Consider the following 21,269-nt stretch of genomic DNA (forward strand, 5'->3'; position numbering starts at 1 on the left):
ACCCTCTAATTTTTTATCCATTGGATCTGAAAAAGCACAGCTATCCTCCACCGGGATAGTGGTACGCTTAGCTAAAGTAGAAACTGCTCCCTCCACCTTAGGGACCGTTTGCCATAAGTCCCGTGTGGTGGCGTCTATTGGAAACATCTTTCTAAATATTGGAGGGGGTGAGAACGGCACACCGGGTCTATCCCACTCCTTAGTAACAATTTCAGTTAGTCTCTTAGGTATAGGAAAAACGTCAGTACTCGCCGGTACCGCAAAGTATTTATCCAACCTACACAATTTCTCTGGTATTGCAACAGTGTTACAATCATTAAGAGCCGCTAAAACCTCCCCTAGTAATACACGGAGGTTCTCCAATTTAAATTTAAAATTTGAAATATCTGAATCCAATCTGTTTGGATCAGAACCGTCACCCACAGAATGAAGCTCTCCGTCCTCATGCTCTGCAAGCTGTGACGCAGTATCAGACATGGCCCTAGTATTATCAGCGCACTCTGTTCTCACCCCAGAGTGATCACGCTTGCCTCTTAGTTCTGGTAATTTAGCCAAAACTTCAGTCATAACAGTAGCCATATCTTGTAATGTTATCTGTAATGGCCGCCCAGATGTACTAGGCGCCACAATATCACGCACCTCCTGGGCGGGAGATGCAGGTACTGACACGTGAGGCGAGTTAGTCGGCATAACTCTCCCCTCGCTGTTTGGTGAAATTTGTTCAATTTGTACAGATTGGCTTTTATTTAAAGTAGCATCAATACAGTTAGTACATAAATTTCTATTGGGCTCCACCTTGGCATTGGAACAAATGACACAGGTATCTTCCTCTGAATCAGACATGTTTAACACACTAGCAATAAACTTGCAACTTGGTTACAATCTTATTTAACAAAAACGTACTGTGCCTCAAAGAAGCACTAAACGATTAAATGACAGTTGAAAAAATGAACTGAAAAACAGTTATAGCAACAATCCTTGAAAACAACACAACTTTTAGCAAAGGTTTGTTCCCATTAGTAAAGTAACAATAATTAAATTTGAAACATAAAAATTACAGAGCAACGTTTTTAATCACAGTCAATATATAAGTCTCACAGCTCTGCTGAGAGAATCTACCTCCCTCCGAAGAAGTTTGAAGACCCCTGAGTTCTGTTAGAGATGAACCGGATCATGCAGGAAATACAAGAGTAACTGACTGGAAATTTTTGATGCGTAGCAAAGAGCGCCAAAAACGGCCCCTCCCCCTCACACACAGCAGTGAGAAACGAAACTGTCACAATTAAAACAAGCAACTGCCAAGTGGAAAAATAATGCCCAAACATTTATTCACTCAGTACCTCAGAAAATGCAAACGATTCTACATTCCAGCAAAAACGTTTAACATAATAAATACCTATTAAAAGGTTTAATGTACTTTTAACAGAGTAATTCCAGTGAAATACCATCCCCAGAATACTGAAGTGTAGAGTATACATACATGTCATTATAACGGTATGGCAGGATTTTCTCATCAATTCCATTCAGAAAATAAAAACTGCTACATACCTCAATGCAGATTCATCTGCCCGCTGTCCCCTGATCTGAAGCTTTTACCTCCCTCAGATGGCCGAGAAACAGCAATATGATCTTCAGTACTCCGGTTAAAATCATAGTAAAAAACTCTGGTAGATTCTTCTTCAAACTCTGCCAGAGAGGTAATAACACGCTCCGGTGCTATTGTAAAATAACAAACTTTTGATTGAAGTTATAAAAACTAAGTATAATCACCATAGTCCTCTCACACATCCTATCTAGTCGTTGGGTGCAAGAGAATGACTGGGAGTGACGTAGAGGGGAGGAGCTATATGCAGCTCTGCTGGGTGAATCCTCTTGCATTTCCTGTTGGGGAGGAGTTATATCCCAGAAGTAATGATGACCCGTGGACTGATCACACATAACAGAAGAAAACCTGAAGCTTTAGCATTCAGGCAAATATTTTGCATATTTGCATCACTAATAAAATAATTAGCCACCCTTAAGGCCTTAATTCTTTCCTGGATCACGTTGAGGGGACCCTCCATCTCGATCAACTCAGATAAGGAGTCGCACCACTAGGTAGCCACTCCAGCAACCGCAGCAACAGCTGCTGCCGGTTGAAACAAATATCCCATATGTTAAAACATCTTTCTTTACAGAGTTTCTATCTTCTTATCAATGGGCTCTTTAAACGACGAACTATCCTCAAGCGGAATAGTAGTGCATTTAGAGTTTGAGAGTCCGGGACTGGGAACAATTTCTTAAAGGAAGACGAAGGGGAAAAGGAAGAACCAATCCTTCACCAATCATTCTTAAAAGGGACATTAAACTAAACTAAAAAAAAAAATATTATTCAGATAGAGGATACAGTTTTTAAAAAGTTTCCAATTTACTAATATCAAATGTTTTTCATTCTCATGTTATTCTTTGTTGAAGAGATACCTAGGTAGGTAGCGTGCACATGCCTGAAGCACTAGAAGACAGGAAATAGAGCTGCCGCCATCTAGTGCCCCTGCTAATGTAAAACATTGTTCCAAAACTGCTGCTATATAGTGCTGCAGACACGTGCACACTTTAGAGCTTACATTTCAGCTTTTCCACAAAGGATAACAAGAACCCTAAGGAAATTTGATAATAGAAGTAAATTAGAAAGTTTTTTAAAAAACATAATTTATGTAAGAACTTACCTGATAAATTCATTTCTTTCATATTAACAAGAGTCCATGAGCTAGTGACGTATGGGATATACATTCCTACCAGGAGGGGCAAAGTTTCCCAAACCTTAAAATGCCTATAAATACACCCCTCACCACACCCACAAATCAGTTTAACGAATAGCCAAGAAGTGGGGTGATAAGAAAAAAAGTGCGAAGCATATAAAATAAGGAATTGGAATAATTGTGCTTTATACAAAAAAATCATAACCACCACAAAAAAGGGTGGGCCTCATGGACTCTTGTTAATATGAAAGAAATGAATTTATCAGGTAAGTTCTTACATAAATTATGTTTTCTTTCATGTAATTAACAAGAGTCCATGAGCTAGTGACGTATGGGATAATGACTACCCAAGATGTGGATCTTTCCACACAAGAGTCACTAGAGAGGGAGGGATAAAATAAAGACAGCCAATTCCTGCTGAAAATAATCCACACCCAAATAAAGTTTAACAAAAAACATAAGCAGAAGATTCAAACTGAAACCGCTGCCTGAAGAACTTTTCTACCAAAAACTGCTTCAGAAGAAGAAAATACATCAAAATGGTAGAATTTAGTAAAAGTATGCAAAGAGGACCAAGTTGCTGCTTTGCAGATCTGGTCAACCGAAGCTTCATTCCTAAACGCCCAGGAAGTAGAAACTGACCTAGTAGAATGAGCTGTAATTCTTTGAGGCGGAATTTTACCCGACTCAATATAGGCAAGATGAATTAAAGATTTCAACCAAGATGCCAAAGAAATGGCAGAAGCTTTCTGGCCTTTCCTAGAACCGGAAAAGATAACAAATAGACTAGAAGTCTTACGGAAAGATTTCGTAGCTTCAACATAATATTTCAAAGCTCTAACAACATCCAAAGAATGCAATGATTTCTCCTTAGAATTCTTAGGATTAGGACATAATGAAGGAACCACAATTTCTCTACTAATGTTGTTGGAATTCACAACTTTAGGTAAAAATTCAAAAGAAGTTCGCAACACCGCCTTATCCTGATGAAAAATCAGAAAAGGAGACTCACACGAAAGAGCAGATAATTCAGAAACTCTTCTAGCAGAAGAGATGGCCAAAAGGAACAAAACTTTCCAAGAAAGTAATTAAATGTCCAATGAATGCATAGGTTCAAACGGAGGAGCTTGAAGAGCTCCCAAAACCAAATTCAAACTCCATGGAGGAGAAATTGACTTAATGACAGGTTTTATACGAACCAAAGCTTGTACAAAACAATGAATATCAGGAAGAATAGCAATCTTTCTGTGAAAAAGAACAGAAAGAGCGGAGATTTGTCCTTTCAAAGAACTCGCGGACAAACCCTTATCTAAACCATCCTGAAGAAACTGTAAAATTCTCGGTATTCTAAAAGAATGCCAAGAAAAATGATGAGAAAGACACCAAGAAATATAAGTCTTCCAGACTCTATAATATATCTCTCGAGATACAGATTTACGAGCCTGTAACATAGTATTAATCACGGAGTCAGAGAAACCTCTATGACCAAGAATCAAGCGTTCAATCTCCATACCTTTAAATTTAAGGATTTCAGATCCGGATGGAAAAAAGGACCTTGAGACAGAAGGTCTGGTCTTAACGGAAGAGTCCATGGTTGGCAAGATGCCATCCGGACAAGATCCGCATACCAAAACCTGTGAGGCCATGCCGGAGCTATTAGCAGAACAAACGAGCATTCCCTCAGAATCTTGGAGATTACTCTTGGAAGAAGAACTAGAGGCGGAAAGATATAGGCAGGATGATACTTCCAAGGAAGTGATAATGCATCCACTGCCTCCGCCTGAGGATCCCGGGATCTGGACAGATACCTGGGAAGTTTCTTGTTTAGATGAGAGGCCATCAGATCTATCTCTGGGAGCCCCCACATTTGAACAATCTGAAGAAATACCTCTGGGTGAAGAGACCATTCGCCCGGATGCAACGTTTGGCGACTGAGATAATCCGCTTCCCAATTGTCTACACCTGGGATATGAACCGCAGAGATTAGACAGGAGCTGGATTCCGCCCAAACCAAAATTCGAGATACTTCTTTCATAGCCAGAGGACTGTGAGTCCCTCCTTGATGATTGATGTATGCCACAGTTGTGACATTGTCTGTCTGAAAACAAATGAACGATTCTCTCTTCAGAAGAGGCCAAAACTGAAGAGCTCTGAAAACTGCACGGAGTTCCAAGATATTGATCGGTAATCTCACCTCCTGAGATTCCCAAACTCCTTGTGCCGTCAGAGATCCCCACACAGCTCCCCAACCTGTGAGACTTGCATCTGTTGAAATTACAGTCCAGGTCGGAAGAACAAAAGAAGCCCCCTGAATTAAACGATGGTGATCTGTCCACCACGTTAGAGAGTGCCGAACAATCGGTTTTAAAGATATTAATTGATATATCTTCGTGTAATCCCTGCACCATTGGTTCAGCATACAGAGCTGAAGAGGTCGCATGTGAAAACGAGCAAAGGGGATCGTGTCCGATGCAGCAGTCATAAGACCTAGAATTTCCATGCATAAGGCTACCGAAGGGAATGATTGAGACTGAAGGTTTCGACAGGCTGTAATCAATTTTAGACGTCTCTTGTCTGTTAAAGACAAAGTCATGGACACTGAATCTATCTGGAAACCCAGAAAGGTTACCCTTGTTTGAGGAATCAAAGAACTTTTTGGTAAATTGATCCTCCAACCATGATCTTGAAGAAACAACACAAGTCGATTCGTATGAGACTCTGCTAAATGTAAAGACGGAGCAAGTACCAAGATATCGTCCAAATAAGGAAATACCACAATACCCTGTTCTCTGATTACAGACAGAAGGGCACCGAGAATCTTTGTGAAAATTCTTGGAGCTGTAGCAAGGCCAAACGGTAGAGCCACAAATTGGTAATGCTTGTCTAGAAAAGAGAATCTCAGGAACTGATAATGATCTGGATGAATCGGAATATGCAGATATGCATCCTGTAAATCTATTGTGGACATATAATTCCCTTGCTGAACAAAAGGCAATATAGTCCTTACAGTTACCATCTTGAACGTTGGTATCCTTACATAACGATTCAATAATTTTAGATCCAGAACTGGTCTGAAGGAATTCTCCTTCTTTGGTACAATGAAGAGATTTGAATAAAACCCCATCCCCTGTTCCGGAACTGGAACTGGCATAATTACTCCAGCCAACTCTAGATCTGAAACACAATTCAGAAATGCTTGAGCTTTCACTGGATTTACTGGGACATGGGAAAGAAAAAATCTCTTTGCAGGAGGTCTCATCTTGAAACCAATTCTGTACCCTTCTGAAACAATGTTCTGAATCCAAAGATTGTGAACAGAATTGATCCAAATTTCTTTGAAAAAACGTAACCTGCCCCCTACCAGCTGAACTGGAATGAGGGCCGTACCTTCATGTGAACTTAGAAGCAGGCTTTGCCTTTCTAGCAGGCTTGGATTTATTCCAGACTGGAGATGGTTTCCAAACTGAGACTGCTCCTGAGGACGAAGGATCAGGCTTTTGTTCTTTGTTGAAACGAAAACGATTGTTAGCCCTGTTTTTACCTTTAGACTTTTTATCCTGTGGTAAAAAAGTTCCTTTCCCACCAGTAACAGTTGAAATAATAGAATCCAACTGAGAACCAAATAATTTGTTTCCCTGGAAAGAAATGGAAAGTAGAGTTGATTTAGAAGCCATATCAGCATTCCAAGTCTTAAGCCATAAAGCTCTTCTGGCTAAGATAGCCAGAGACATAAATCTAACATCAACTCTAATAATATCAAAAATGGCATCACAGATGAAATTATTAGCATGCTGGAGAAGAATAATAATATCATGAGAATCACGATTTGTTACTTGTTGCGCTAGAGTTTCCAACCAAAAAGTTGAAGCTGCAGCAACATCAGCCAATGATATAGCAGGTCTAAGAAGATTACCTGAACATAGATAAGCTTTCCTTAGAAAAGATTCAATTTTTCTATCTAAAGGATCCTTAAACGAGGTACCATCTGATGTAGGAATGGTAGTACGTTTAGCAAGGGTAGAAATAGCCCCATCAACTTTAGGGATTTTGTCCCAAAATTCTAACCTGTCAGGCGGAACAGGATATAATTGCTTAAAACGTTTAGAAGGAGTAAATGAATTACCCAATTTATCCCATTCCTTAGCAATTACTGCAGAAATAGCATTAGGAACAGGAAAGACTTCTGGAATAACCGCAGGAGCTTTAAAAACCTTATCCAAACGTATAGAATTAGTATCAAGAGGACTAGAATCCTCTATTTCTAAAGCAATTAGTACTTCTTTAAGTAAAGAGCGAATAAATTCCATCTTAAATAAATATGAAGATTTATCAGCATCAATCTCTGAGACAGAATCCTCTGAACCAGAAGAGTCCAAAGAATCAGAATGATGGTGTTCATTTAAAAATTCATCTGTAGAGAGAGAAGATTTAAAAGACTTTTTACGTTTACTAGAAGGAGAAATAACAGACAAAGCCTTCTTTATGGATTCAGAAACAAAATCTCTTATGTTATCAGGAACATTCTGCACCTTAGATGTTGAGGGAACTGCAACAGGCAATGGTACATCACTAAAGGAAATATTATCTGCATTAACAAGTTTGTCATGACATTTAATACAAACAACAGCTGGAGGAATAGCTACCAAAAGTTTACAGCAGATACACTTAGCTTTGGTAGATCCAGCAGGCAGAGGTTTTCCTGTAGTATCTTCTGGCTCAGATGCAACGTGAGACATCTTGCAATATGTAAGAGAAAAAACAACATATAAAGCAAAATAGATCAAATTCCTTATAAGACAGTTTCAGGAATGGGAAAAAAATGCCAAACATCAAGCTTCTAGCAACCAGAAGCAAATGAAAAATGAGACTGAAATAATGTGGAGACAAAAGCGACGCCCATATTTTTTGGCGCCAAATAAGATGCCCACATTATTTGGCGCCTAAATGCTTTTGGCGCCAAAAATGACGCCACATCCGGAACGCCGACATTTTTGGCGCAAAATAACGTCAAAAAATGACGCAACTTCCGGCGACACGTATGACGCCGGAAACGGAAAAGAATTTTTGCGCCAAAAAAGTCCGCGCCAAGAATGACGCAATAAAATGAAGCATTTTCAGCCCCCGCGAGCCTAACAGCCCACAGAGAAAAAAGTCAAATTTTTGAGGTAAGAAAAAATATGATAAAGCATAATCCCAAATATGAAACTGACTGTCTGGAAATAAGGAAAGTTGAACATTCTGAGTCAAGGCAAATAAATGTTTGAATACATATATTTAGAACTTTATAAATAAAGTGCCCAACCATAGCTTAGAGTGTCACAGAAAATAAGACTTACTTACCCCAGGACACTCATCTACATGTTTGTAGAAAGCCAAACCAGTACTGAAACGAGAATCAGTAGAGGAAATGGTAAATATAAGAGTATATCGTCGATCTGAAAAGGGAGGTAAGAGATGAATCTCTACGACCGATAACAGAGAACCTTATGAAATAGACCCCGTAGAAGGAGATCACTGCATTCAATAGGCAATACTCTCCTCACATCCCTCTGACATTCACTGCACGCTGAGAGGAAAACCGGGCTCCAACTTGCTGCGGAGCGCATATCAACGTAGAATCTAGCACAAACTTACTTCACCACCTCCCTTGGAGGCAAAGTTTGTAAAACTGATTTGTGGGTGTGGTGAGGGGTGTATTTATAGGCATTTTAAGGTTTGGGAAACTTTGCCCCTCCTGGTAGGAATGTATATCCCATACGTCACTAGCTCATGGACTCTTGTTAATTACATGAAAGAAATGTTATGTTCTATCTAAATCATGAAAGAAAAAAAATTGGGTTTTCTGTCCCTTTAATAATATTCATCATCTTTACAGGAACTGGGAAAGTTTGTGGTACAACCCTGTCCTCGTAGACCTTATCTAATTTAGGAATCAAAGGTTCCTCAGGCAATTTGGGCTCTGGAACCTCCAACGTAGCCAAAACTTCCTTCAACAGAAAGCGTAAATGTTCAATCCTAAATCTAAAATCTGGTTCCTCCGCAGCTGGGACGTCTAGAGGCAGCAGATTCCGACCGAGAACGAGCTTCCCTCTGAAGTATCAGAGTCGTCTTCATCATCGGATAATCTTGTATCAGATAAATCCAATAAACTAGTAGATGACCCCTGGGAAGGATAGCAATATTTGACTTTTCGCTTGCGCGTAGCAGGGCGAGATAAAGCACTAAAGGCTGCAGACACCGCCAATTGTAACTGCGCAGTAAAGTCTGGCGGTAAAAGGCACCCTCCAGATGGAGGATCAGGAGTGCTATGGGAAGCTGCATGTGTATTAGGAGATGACTGTAGGGTGCACACCTCACGGCACGGAGACTCCTCAGACGTGGATGGCTCAGTGGTATCAAACATATTAACCTTCTTTGACATGATTACTTTATCAAGGCATGTGGGAAATAGTTGAGTGGGCAGGTATAGCGCGGCCTCCTCACAATATAGACAGGTAATAGACTTAGGTAAAGAGGGAGTACCCTCTAAAGCAACAGAATCCTCCATAGCTTGCGCTTACAAACCAGACTGTTAATTATTAAGAAAAAACTGCACCTTTATACCCCCAATGGCTGGGGTACTCACCACCTCCTATGACCCAGGCCAAACAGAGAAACTGCTTCTTCTCCAGTAAACCGCACGGTCAGGGAAGAGGAAATGAGTAAAAAAAAAAAAAAAGCGCCAAGCCCCTCAGGCTGTGCAGCTCCCAAAACAAAAGTAAAAACCTCTCTGTTCCAACATCTACCTGAGCCCAAAAACCATCTCACACATGTTGCATTATAATCAAACTTATGTGATTAATCCCCACTGTTCAATAATCCCCCTCAGGACATATTAACCCTTGATTCCATACAGGTAAAAGGAGCCACACTGTGACCCTGTATTCTGGCGTTATCATGAGTAAAAAATGAGACGATCTTACCGGAATCTATGCCGTGGAACAGAAACACAGCCTCTCAAGTTTGACAGTCATGTAGCATCGCTCCTGACATGGACTTGAGTAATGGCAGCAGGCAGTGAAACTCGACAACACTGATTGCTTAGGAGCTGTTAATACGAGTCTGGATGGGTCCGCAGAAAGACTCTCCCTGCTTCTCCAGACTCTCACTGAGAGACTGACAAGACTACTTAAAACCCCAGTCCAATCTCGAAGGGCAGATACCCTTCCTAAGGAACTACTCCAAAATCTTCTGACACTTCTCTGCCAACCTCCTGTGACAAAAGGCAAAGAATGACTGGGGGATGAGGGAAGAAGAGGAGGTATTTAAGCCTTTGTCTGGGGTGTCTTTGCCTCCTCCTGGTGGCCAGGTTCAGTATTTCCCAACAGTAAGGAATGATGCCGTGGACTCTCCTCATATTAAAGGGACAGTCAACACCACAATTTTTGTTGTTTTAAAAGATAGATAATCCCTTAGTTACCAATTCCCCAGTTTTGCACAACCAACACAGTTATAATTATACACATTTTACCTCTGTAATAACCTTGTATCTAAGTCTCAGCAGACTGCCCCCTTATTTCAGTTCTTTTGACAGACTTGCATTTTAGCCAATCAGTGCTGACTCCACAGTAAATTCACGTGCATGAGCTCAATGTTATCTATATGAAACACGTGAACTAATGCCCTCTAGTGATGAAAAACTATCATTTAGATTAGATTAGAGGCGACCTTCAAGGTCTAAGAAATTAGCATATGAACCTCCTAGGTTTAGCTTTCAGCTAAGAATATCAAGAGAACAAAGCAAAATTGGTGATAAAAGTAAATTGGAAAGTTGTTTAAAATTACATGCCCTTTCTGAATCATGAAAGTTTGTTTTGGACTTGACTGTCCCTTTAAGAAGGAAATAAAGCTGCAGTTTTGATTGTAAAATTATTCTCAGCTCTGAAGGTTCAGAATCCTATAGTTAAAAATGTAAGGCTATTATTATCAAGTTTGTTTTGTTCCCTTTAATTCTGTGCTGAAGAGATACCTAGGTTTGTGTCTGGTGCACTAAATGGCAGGAAATAGTGCCCCAGGCACCCCGTTACTAACTGCCTCCCCCAGGCACCCCGTTACTAACTGCCTCCCCCAGGCACCCCGTTACTAACTGCCTCCCCCAGGCACCCCGTTACTAACTGCCTCCCCCAGGCACCCCGTTACTAACTGCCTCCCCCAGGCACCCCGTTACTAACTGCCTCCCCCAGGCACCCCGTTACTAACTGCCTCCCCCAGGCAGCCCGTTACTAACTGCCTCCCCCAGGCACCCCAGTAGTAACTTCCCACTTTTAAGGCTCTCACCTTGCCATACCAATGCGTAAGCCATAACTGTTTCATTGTCATGTGATCAGGGAGAGTCTGGTTGTTGAACAGCAGCTGCACCTGTGCAAACACATAAACTCATTATACAAGTGCTAGAGCGTACGTCACACAGGTACTAGAGAGCGTAAGTCACACAGGTACTAGAGAGCGTAAGTCACACAGGTACTAGAGAGCGTACGTCACACAGGTACTAGAGCGTACGTCACACAGGTACTAGAGAGTGTAAGTCACACAGGTACTAGAGAGCGTACGTCACACAGGTACTAGAGAGCGTAAGTCACACAGGTACTAGAGAGTGTAAGTCACACAGGTACTAGAGAGCGTACGTCACACAGGTACTAGAGCGTAAGTCACACAGGTACTAGAGAGTGTAAGTCACACAGGTACTAGAGAGCGTACGTCACACAGGTACTAGAGCGTACGTCACACAGGTACTAGAGAGTGTAAGTCACACAGGTACTAGAGAGCGTACGTCACACAGGTACTAGAGAGCGTAAGTCACACAGGTACTAGAGAGCGTACGTCACACAGGTACTAGAGCGTACGTCACACAGGTACTAGAGAGTGTAAGTCACACAGGTACTAGAGAGTGTAAGTCACACAGGTACTAGAGAGTGTAAGTCACACAGGTACTAGAGAGCGTACGTCACACAGGTACTAGAGAGCGTACGTCACACAGGTACTAGAGAGCGTAAGTCACACAGGTACTAGAGAGCGTACCTGTGTATAATGAGGGAGGGATGATATAACCTGTGTATAATGAGAGGGAGGATATAACCTGTGTATAATGAGAGGGGAGGATATAACCTGTGTATAATGAGAGGAGGATATAACCTGTGTATAATGAGGGGGAGGATATAACCTGTGTATAATGAGAGGGAGGATATAACCTGTGTATAATGAGAGGGGGGATATAACCTGTGTATAATGAGAGGAGGATATAACCTGTGTATAATGAGAGGGAGGATATAACCTGTGTATAATGAGAGGAGGATATAACCTGTGTATAATGAGAGGAGGATATAACCTGTGTATAATGAGAGGGAGGATATAACCTGTGTATAATGAGAGGAGGATATAACCTGTGTATAATGAGAGGAGGATATAACCTGTGTATAATGAGAGGAGGATATAACCTGTGTATAATGAGAGGAGGATATAACCTGTGTATAATGAGAGGGAGGATATAACCTGTGTATAATGAGAGAGGAGGATATAACCTGTGTATAATGAGAGGGAGGATATAACCTGTGTATAATGAGAGGGAGGATATAACCTGTGTATAATGAGAGGAGGATATAACCTGTGTATAATGAGAGGAGGATATAACCTGTGTATAATGAGAGAGGAGGATATAACCTGTGTATAATGATAGGAGGATATAACCTGTGTATAATGAGAGGAGGATATAACCTGTGTATAATGAGAGGAGGATATAACCTGTGTATAATGAGGGAGGGATGATATAACCTGTGTATAATGAGAGGGGAGGATATAACCTGTGTATAATGAGAGAGGAGGATATAACCTGTGTATAATGAGAGAGGAGGATATAACCTGTGTATAATGAGAGAGGAGGATATAACCTGTGTATAATGAGAGGAGGATATAACCTGTGTATAATGAGAGGAGGATATAACCTGTGTATAATGAGAGAGGAGGATATAACCTGTGTATAATGAGAGAGGAGGATATAACCTGTGTATAATGAGAGGAGGATATAACCTGTGTATAATGAGAGGAGGATATAACCTGTGTATAATGAGAGGAGGATATAACCTGTGTATAATGAGAGGAGGATATAACCTGTGTATAATGAGAGGAGGATATAACCTGTGTATAATGAGAGGAGGATATAACCTGTGTATAATGAGGGAGGGATGATATAACCTGTGTATAATGAGAGAGGAGGATATAACCTGTGTATAATGAGAGGAGGATATAACCTGTGTATAATGAGAGGGAGGATATAACCTGTGTATAATGAGAGGAGGATATAACCTGTGTATAATGAGAGGAGGATATAACCTGTGTATAATGAGAGGAGGATATAACCTGTGTATAATGAGAGGAGGATATAACCTGTGTATAATGAGAGGGAGGATATAACCTGTGTATAATGAGAGGAGGATATAACCTGTGTATAATGAGAGGAGGATATAACCTGTGTATAATGAGAGAGGAGGATATAACCTGTGTATAATGAGAGAGGAGGATATAACCTGTGTATAATGAGAGGAGGATATAACCTGTGTATAATGAGAGGAGGATATAACCTGTGTATAATGAGAGAGGATATAACCTGTGTATAATGAGAGGAGGATATAACCTGTGTATAATGAGAGGAGGATATAACCTGTGTATAATGAGAGGGAGGATATAACCTGTGTATAATGAGAGGGAGGATATAACCTGTGTATAATGAGAGGGAGGATATAACCTGTGTATAATGAGAGGGAGGATATAACCTGTGTATAATGAGAGGGAGGATATAACTGTGTATAATGAGAGGGAGGATATAACCTGTGTATTATGAGAGGGAGGATATAACCTGTGTATAATGAGAGGAGGATAAAACTGTGTATAATGAGAGGAGGATATAACACCCTGTGTCTAATGAGAGGGGGGATATAAATCTGTGTATAATGAGAGGAGGATATAACCTGTGTATAATGAGAGGAGGGATATAACTGTGTATAATGAGAGGAGGATATCACCTGTGTATAATGAGAGAGGAGGATATAACCTGTGTATAATGAGAGGGGGGATATAACCTGTGTCTAATGAGAGGGGGATATAACCTGTGTATAATGACGAGGGGGGATATAACCTGTGTATAATGAGAGGAGGATATAACCTGTGTATAATGAGAGGAGGATATAACCTGTGTATAATGAGAGGAGGATATAACCTGTGTATAATGAGAGGGAGGATATAACCTGTGTATAATGAGAGGGAGGATATAACCTGTGTATAATGAGAGGAGGATATAACCTGTGTATAATGAGAGGGAGGATATAACCTGTGTATAATGAGAGGGAGGATATAACCTGTGTATAATGAGAGGGAGGATATAACCTGTGTATAATGAGAGGGAGGATATAACCTGTGTATAATGAGAGGGAGGATATAACCTGTGTATAATGAGAGGGGGGATATAACCTGTGTATAATGAGAGGGAGGATATAACCTGTGTATAATGAGAGGGAGGATATAACCTGTGTATAATGAGAGGGAGGATATAACCTGTGTATAATGAGAGGGAGGATATAACCTGTGTATAATGAGAGAGGAGGATATAACCTGTGTATAATGAGAGGGAGGATATAACCTGTGTATAATGAGAGGGAGGATATAACCTGTGTATAATGAGAGGGAGGATATAACCTGTGTATAATGAGAGGGAGGATATAACCTGTGTATAATGAGAGGGAGGATATAACCTGTGTATAATGAGAGGGAGGATATAACCTGTGTATAATGAGAGAGGAGGATATAACCTGTGTATAATGAGAGGAGGATATAACCTGTGTATAATGAGAGAGGAGGATATAACCTGTGTATAATGAGAGGAGGATATAACCTGTGTATAATGAGAGGGAGGATATAACCTGTGTATAATGAGAGGGAGGATATAACCTGTGTATAATGAGAGGGAGGATATAACCTGTGTATAATGAGAGGGAGGATATAACCTGTGTATAATGAGAGGGAGGATATAACCTGTGTATAATGAGAGGAGGATATAACCTGTGTATAATGAGAGGAGGATATAACCTGTGTATAATGAGAGGAGGATATAACCTGTGTATAATGAGAGGGAGGATATAACCTGTGTATAATGAGAGGGAGGATATAACCTGTGTATAATGAGAGGGAGGATATAACCTGTGTATAATGAGAGGGAGGATATAACCTGTGTATAATGAGAGGGAGGATATAACCTGTGTATAATGAGAGGGAGGATATAACCTGTGTATAATGAGAGGGAGGATATAACCTGTGTATAATGAGAGGGAGGATATAACCTGTGTATAATGAGAGAGGAGGATATAACCTGTGTATAATGAGAGGGAGGATATAACCTGTGTATAATGAGAGGGAGGATATAACCTGTGTATAATGAGAGGGAGGATATAACCTGTGTATAATGAGAGGGAGGATATAACCTGTGTATAATGAGAGGGAGGATATAACCTGTGTATAATGAGAGGGAGGATATAACCTGTGTATAATGAGAGGGAGGATATAACCTGTGTATAATGAGAGGGAGGATATAACCTGTGTATAATGAGAGGGAGGATATAACCTGTGTATAATGAGAGGGAGGATATAACCTGTGTATAATGAGAGGGAGGATATAACCTGTGTATAATGAGAGGAGGATATAACCTGTGTATAATGAGAGGAGGATATAACCTGTGTATAATGAGAGGGAGGATATAACCTGTGTATAATGAGAGGAGGATATAACCTGTGTATAATGAGAGGAGGATATAACCTGTGTATAATGAGAGGAGGATATAACCTGTGTATAATGAGAGGGAGGATATAACCTGTGTATAATGAGAGGGAGGATATAACCTGTGTATAATGAGAGGGAGGATATAACCTGTGTATAATGAGAGGGAGGATATAACCTGTGTATAATGAGAGGGAGGATATAACCTGTGTATAATGAGAGAGGAGGATATAACCTGTGTATAATGAGAGAGGAGGATATAACCTGTGTATAATGAGAGGGAGGATATAACCTGTGTATAATGAGGGGAGGATATAACCTGTGTATAATGAGAGGAGGATATAACCTGTGTATAATGAGAGGAGGATATAACCTGTGTATAATGAGAGGAGGATATAACCTGTGTATAATGAGAGGAGGATATAACCTGTGTATAATGAGAGGAGGATATAACCTGTGTATAATGAGAGGAGGATATAACCTGTGTATAATGAGAGGGAGGATATAACCTGTGTATAATGAGAGGAGGATATAACCTGTGTATAATGAGAGGGAGGATATAACCTGTGTATAATGAGAGGAGGATATAACCTGTGTATAATGAGAGGAGGATATAACCTGTGTATAATGAGAGGGAGGATATAACCTGTGTATAATGAGAGGGAGGATATAACCTGTGTATAATGAGAGGGAGGATATAACCTGTGTATAATGAGGGAGGATATAACCTGTGTATAATGAGAGGAGGATATAACCTGTGTATAATGAGAGGAGGATATAACCTGTGTATAATGAGAGGAGGATATAACCTGTGTATAATGAGAGGAGGATATAACCTGTGTATAATGAGAGGGAGGATATAACCTGTGTATAATGAGAGGAGGATATAACCTGTGTATAATGAGGGGGAGGATATAACCTGTGTATAATGAGAGGAGGATATAACCTGTGTATAATGAGAGGGAGGATATAACCTGTGTATAATGAGAGGATATAACCTGTGTATAATGAGAGGGAGGATATAACCTGTGTATAATGAGAGGGAGGATATAACCTGTGTATAATGAGAGGAGGATATAACCTGTGTATAATGAGAGGGAGGATATAACCTGTGTATAATGAGAGGGGGGATATAACCTGTGTATAATGAGAGGGAGGATATAACCTGTGTATAATGAGAGGATATAACCTGTGTATAATGAGAGAGGAGGATATAACCTGTGTATAATGAGAGGAGGATATAACCTGTGTATAATGAGAGGATATAACCTGTGTATAATGAGAGAGGAGGATATAACCTGTGTATAATGAGAGGGGGGATATAACCTGTGTATAATGAGAGAGGAGGATATAACCTGTGTATAATGAGAGGGGGGATATAACCTGTGTATAATGAGAGGGAGGATATAACCTGTGTATAATGAGAGGATATAACCTGTGTATAATGAGAGAGGAGGATATAACCTGTGTATAATGAGAGGAGGATATAACCTGTGTATAATGAGAGGATATAACCTGTGTATAATGAGAGAGGAGGATATAACCTGTGTATAATGAGAGGAGGATATAACCTGTGTATAATGAGAGGAGGATATAACCTGTATATAATGAGAGGGAGGATATAACCTGTGTATAATGAGAGGGAGGATATAACCTGTGTATAATGAGAGGAGGATATAACCTGTGTATAATGAGAGGGGGGATATAACCTGTGTATAATGAGAGGAGGATATAACCTGTGTATAATGAGAGGGGAGGATATAACCTGTGTATAATGAGAGGAGGATATAACCTGTGTATAATGAGAGGGGAGGATATAACCTGTGTATAATGAGAGGGGAGGATATAACCTGTGTATAATGAGAGAGGAGGATATAACCTGTGTATAATGAGAGGGAGGATATAACCTGTGTATAATGAGAGGGAGGATATAACCTGTGTATAATGAGAGAGGAGGATATAACCTGTGTATAATGAGAGGAGGATATAACCTGTGTATAATGAGAGGAGGATATAACCTGTGTATAATGAGAGGAGGATATAACCTGTGTATAATGAGAGGGAGGATATAACCTGTGTATAATGAGAGGGAGGATATAACCTGTGTATAATGAGAGGAGGATATAACCTGTGTATAATGAGAGGGGAGGATATAACCTGTGTATAATGAGAGGAGGATATAACCTGTGTATAATGAGAGGGAGGATATAACCTGTGTATAATGAGAGGAGGATATAACCTGTGTATAATGGATAGGGAGGATATAACCTGTGTATAATGAGAGGGGAGGATATAACCTGTGTATAATGAAGGAGGATATAACCTGTGTATAATGAGAGGGAGGATATAACCTGTGTATAATGAGAGGGAGGATATAACCTGTGTATAATGAGAGGAGGGATATAACCTGTGTATAATGAGAGGAGGATATAACCTGTGTATAATGAGAGGGAGGATATAACCTGTGTATAATGAGAGAGGGATATAACCTGTGTATAATGAGAGGAGGGATATAACCTGTGTATAATGAGAGGGAGGATATAACCTGTGTATAATGAGAGGGAGGGATATAACCTGTGTATAATGAGAGGGAGGATATAACCTGTGTATAAATGAGAGGGAGGATATAACCTGTGTATAATGAGAGGGAGGATATAACCTGTGTATAATGAGATGGAGGATATAACCTGTGTATAATGAGAGGGAGGATATAACCTGTGTATAATGAGAGGGAGGATATAACCTGTGTATAATGAGAGGAGGATATAACCTGTGTATAATGAGAGGGAGGATATAACCTGTGTATAATGGAGAGGGAGGATAAACCCTGTGTATAATGAGAGGGAGGATATAACCTGTGTATAATGAGAAGGGAGGATATAACCTTGTATATAATGAGAGGGGAGGATATAACCTGTGTATAATGAGAGGGAGGATATAACCTGTGTATAATGAGAGGAGGATATAACCTGTGTATAATGAGAGGGGGGATATAACCTGTGTATAATGAGAGGAGGATATAACCTGTGTATAATGAGAGGAGGATATAACCTGTGTATAATGAGAGGAGGATATAACCTGTGTATAATGAGAGGAGGATATAACCTGTGTATAATGAGAGGGAGGATATAACCTGTGTATAATGAGAGGGAGGATATAACCTGTGTATAATGAGAGGGAGGATATAACCTGTGTATAATGAGAGGAGGATATAACCTGTGTATAATGAGAGGAGGATATAACCTGTGTATAATGAGAGGAGGATATAACCTGTGTATAATGAGAGGAGGATATAACCTGTGTATAATGAGAGGGAGGATATAACCTGTGTATAATGAGAGGAGGATATAACCTGTGTATAATGAGAGGGAGGATATAACCTGTGTATAATGAGAGGGAGGATATAACCTGTGTATAATGAGAGGAGGATATAACCTGTGTATAATGAGAGGAGGATATAACCTGTGTATAATGAGAGAGGAGGATATAACCTGTGTATAATGAGAGGGAGGATATAACCTGTGTATAATGAGAGGGAGGATATAACCTGTGTATAATGAGAGGGAGGATATAACCTGTGTATAATGAGAGGGAGGATATAACCTGTGTATAATGAGAGGGAGGATATAACCTGTGTATAATGAGAGGGAGGATATAACCTGTGTATAATGAGAGGGGAGGATATAACCTGTGTATAATGAGAGGGAGGATATAACCTGTGTATAATGAGAGGGAGGATATAACCTGTGTATAATGAGAGGAGGATATAACCTGTGTATAATGAGAGGGAGGATATAACCTGTGTATAATGAGAGGGAGGATATAACCTGTGTATAATGAAGAGGAGGATATAACCTGTGTATAATGAGAGGGAGGATATAACCTGTGTATAATGAGAGGAGGATATAACCTGTGTATAATGAGAGGAGGATATAACCTGTGTATAATGAGAGAGGAGGATATAACCTGTGTATAATGAGAGGGAGGATATAACCTGTGTATAGATGAGAGGTGGAGGATATAACCTGTGTATAATGAGAGGGAGGATATAGACCTGTGTATAAATGAGAGAGGAGGATATAATCCTGTGTATAATGAGAGGGAGGATATAACCTGTGTATAATGAGAGGGAGGATATAAACCTGTGTATAATGTGAGAGGAGGATATAACCTGTGTATAATGAGAGGAGGATATAACCTGTGTATAATGAGAGGGAGGATATAACCTGTGTATAATGAGAGGGAGGATATAACCTGTGTATAATGAGAGGATGATATAACCTGTGTATAATGAGAGGGAGGATATAACCTGTGTATAATGAGAGGTGGGATATAACCTGTGTATAATGAGAGGAGGATATAACCTGTGTATAATGATAGGAGGATATAACCTGTGTATAATGAGAGGGAGGATATAACCTGTGTAATAATGAGAGAGGGAGGATATAACCTGTGTATAATGAGAGGAGGATATAACCTGTGTATAATGAGAGGGGAGGATATAACCTGTGTATAATGAGAGGAGGATATAACCTGTGTATAATGAGAGGAGGATATAACCTGTGTATAATGAGAGGAGGATATAACCTGTGTATAATGAGGGGAGGATATAACCTGTGTATAATGAGAGGGAGGATATAACCTGTGTATAATGAGAGGAGGATATAACCTGTGTATAATGAGAGGAGGATATAACCTGTGTATAATGAGAGGAGGATATAACCTGTGTATAATGAGAGGTGGATAAACCTGTGTATAATGAGAGGAGGATATAACCTGTGTATAATGAGAGGAGGATATAACCTGTGTATAATGAGAGGAGGATATAACCTGTGTATAATGAGAGGGAGGATATAACCTGTGTATAATGAGAGGGAGGATATAACCTGTGTATAATGAGAGGAGGATATAACCTGTGTATAATGAGAGGAGGATATAACCTGTGTATAATGAGAGGGAGGATATAACCTGTGTATAATGAGAGGGAGGATATAACCTGTGTATAATGAGAGAGGAGGATATAACCTGTGTATAATGAGAGGGAGGATATAACCTGGTGTATAATGAGAGGGAGGATATAACCTGTGTATAATGAGAAGGAGGATAACCTGTGTATAATGAGAGGAGGATATTATCCTGTGTATAATGAAGAGGAGGAATATAACCTGGTGTATAATGAGAGGGAGGATATAACCTGTGTATAATGAGAGGAGATATAACCTGTGTATAATGTGAGGAGGATATAACCTGTGTATAATGAGAGGGGAGGATTATAACCTGTGGTATAATGAGAGGGAGGATATAACCTGTGTAAATGAGAGGGAGGATTATAACCTGTGGTATAATGAGGGGGGAGGAGGATATAACCTGTGTATAATGAGAGGGAGGATATAACCTGTGTATAATGAGAGGGTGATATAATCTGTGTATAATGAGAGGGAGGATATAACCTGGGTATAATGAGAGGGAGGATATAACCTGTGTATAATTGAGAGAGGAGGATATAACCTGTGTATTATGAGAGGGAGGATATAACCTGTGTATAATGAGAGGAGGATATAACCTGTGTATAATGAGAGGGAGGATATAACCTGTGTATATGAGTGGAGGATATAAACTGTGTAATAATGAGTGGAGGATATAACCTGTGTATAATGAGGAGAGGAGGATATAACCTGTGTATAATGAGAGGAGGATATAACCTGTGTATAATGAGAGGGAGGATATAACCT

At 40.0% G+C, this 21,269-nt stretch overlaps 1 protein-coding gene across 2 annotated transcripts in view; it reads right to left on the reverse strand.

Moving 5' to 3' along the window:
- The window catches only part of PCGF1 (polycomb group ring finger 1), a 150,062-nt gene that overhangs the window by 39,595 nt on the left and 89,198 nt on the right, over window positions 1-21,269 (reverse strand). The window contains exon 8 of one of the 2 annotated variants that reach the window (XM_053704413.1): window positions 11,055-11,129. In XM_053704413.1, coding sequence (XP_053560388.1) covers window positions 11,055-11,129 — 75 coding nt within the window. Of the gene's footprint in view, window positions 1-11,054; window positions 11,136-21,269 lie in introns of both variants that reach the window. The other variant, XM_053704412.1, reaches the window with a different exon arrangement.

Source organism: Bombina bombina, chromosome 2, assembly GCF_027579735.1.
Source record: "Bombina bombina isolate aBomBom1 chromosome 2, aBomBom1.pri, whole genome shotgun sequence".
Classification (NCBI taxonomy): domain Eukaryota; kingdom Metazoa; phylum Chordata; class Amphibia; order Anura; family Bombinatoridae; genus Bombina; species Bombina bombina.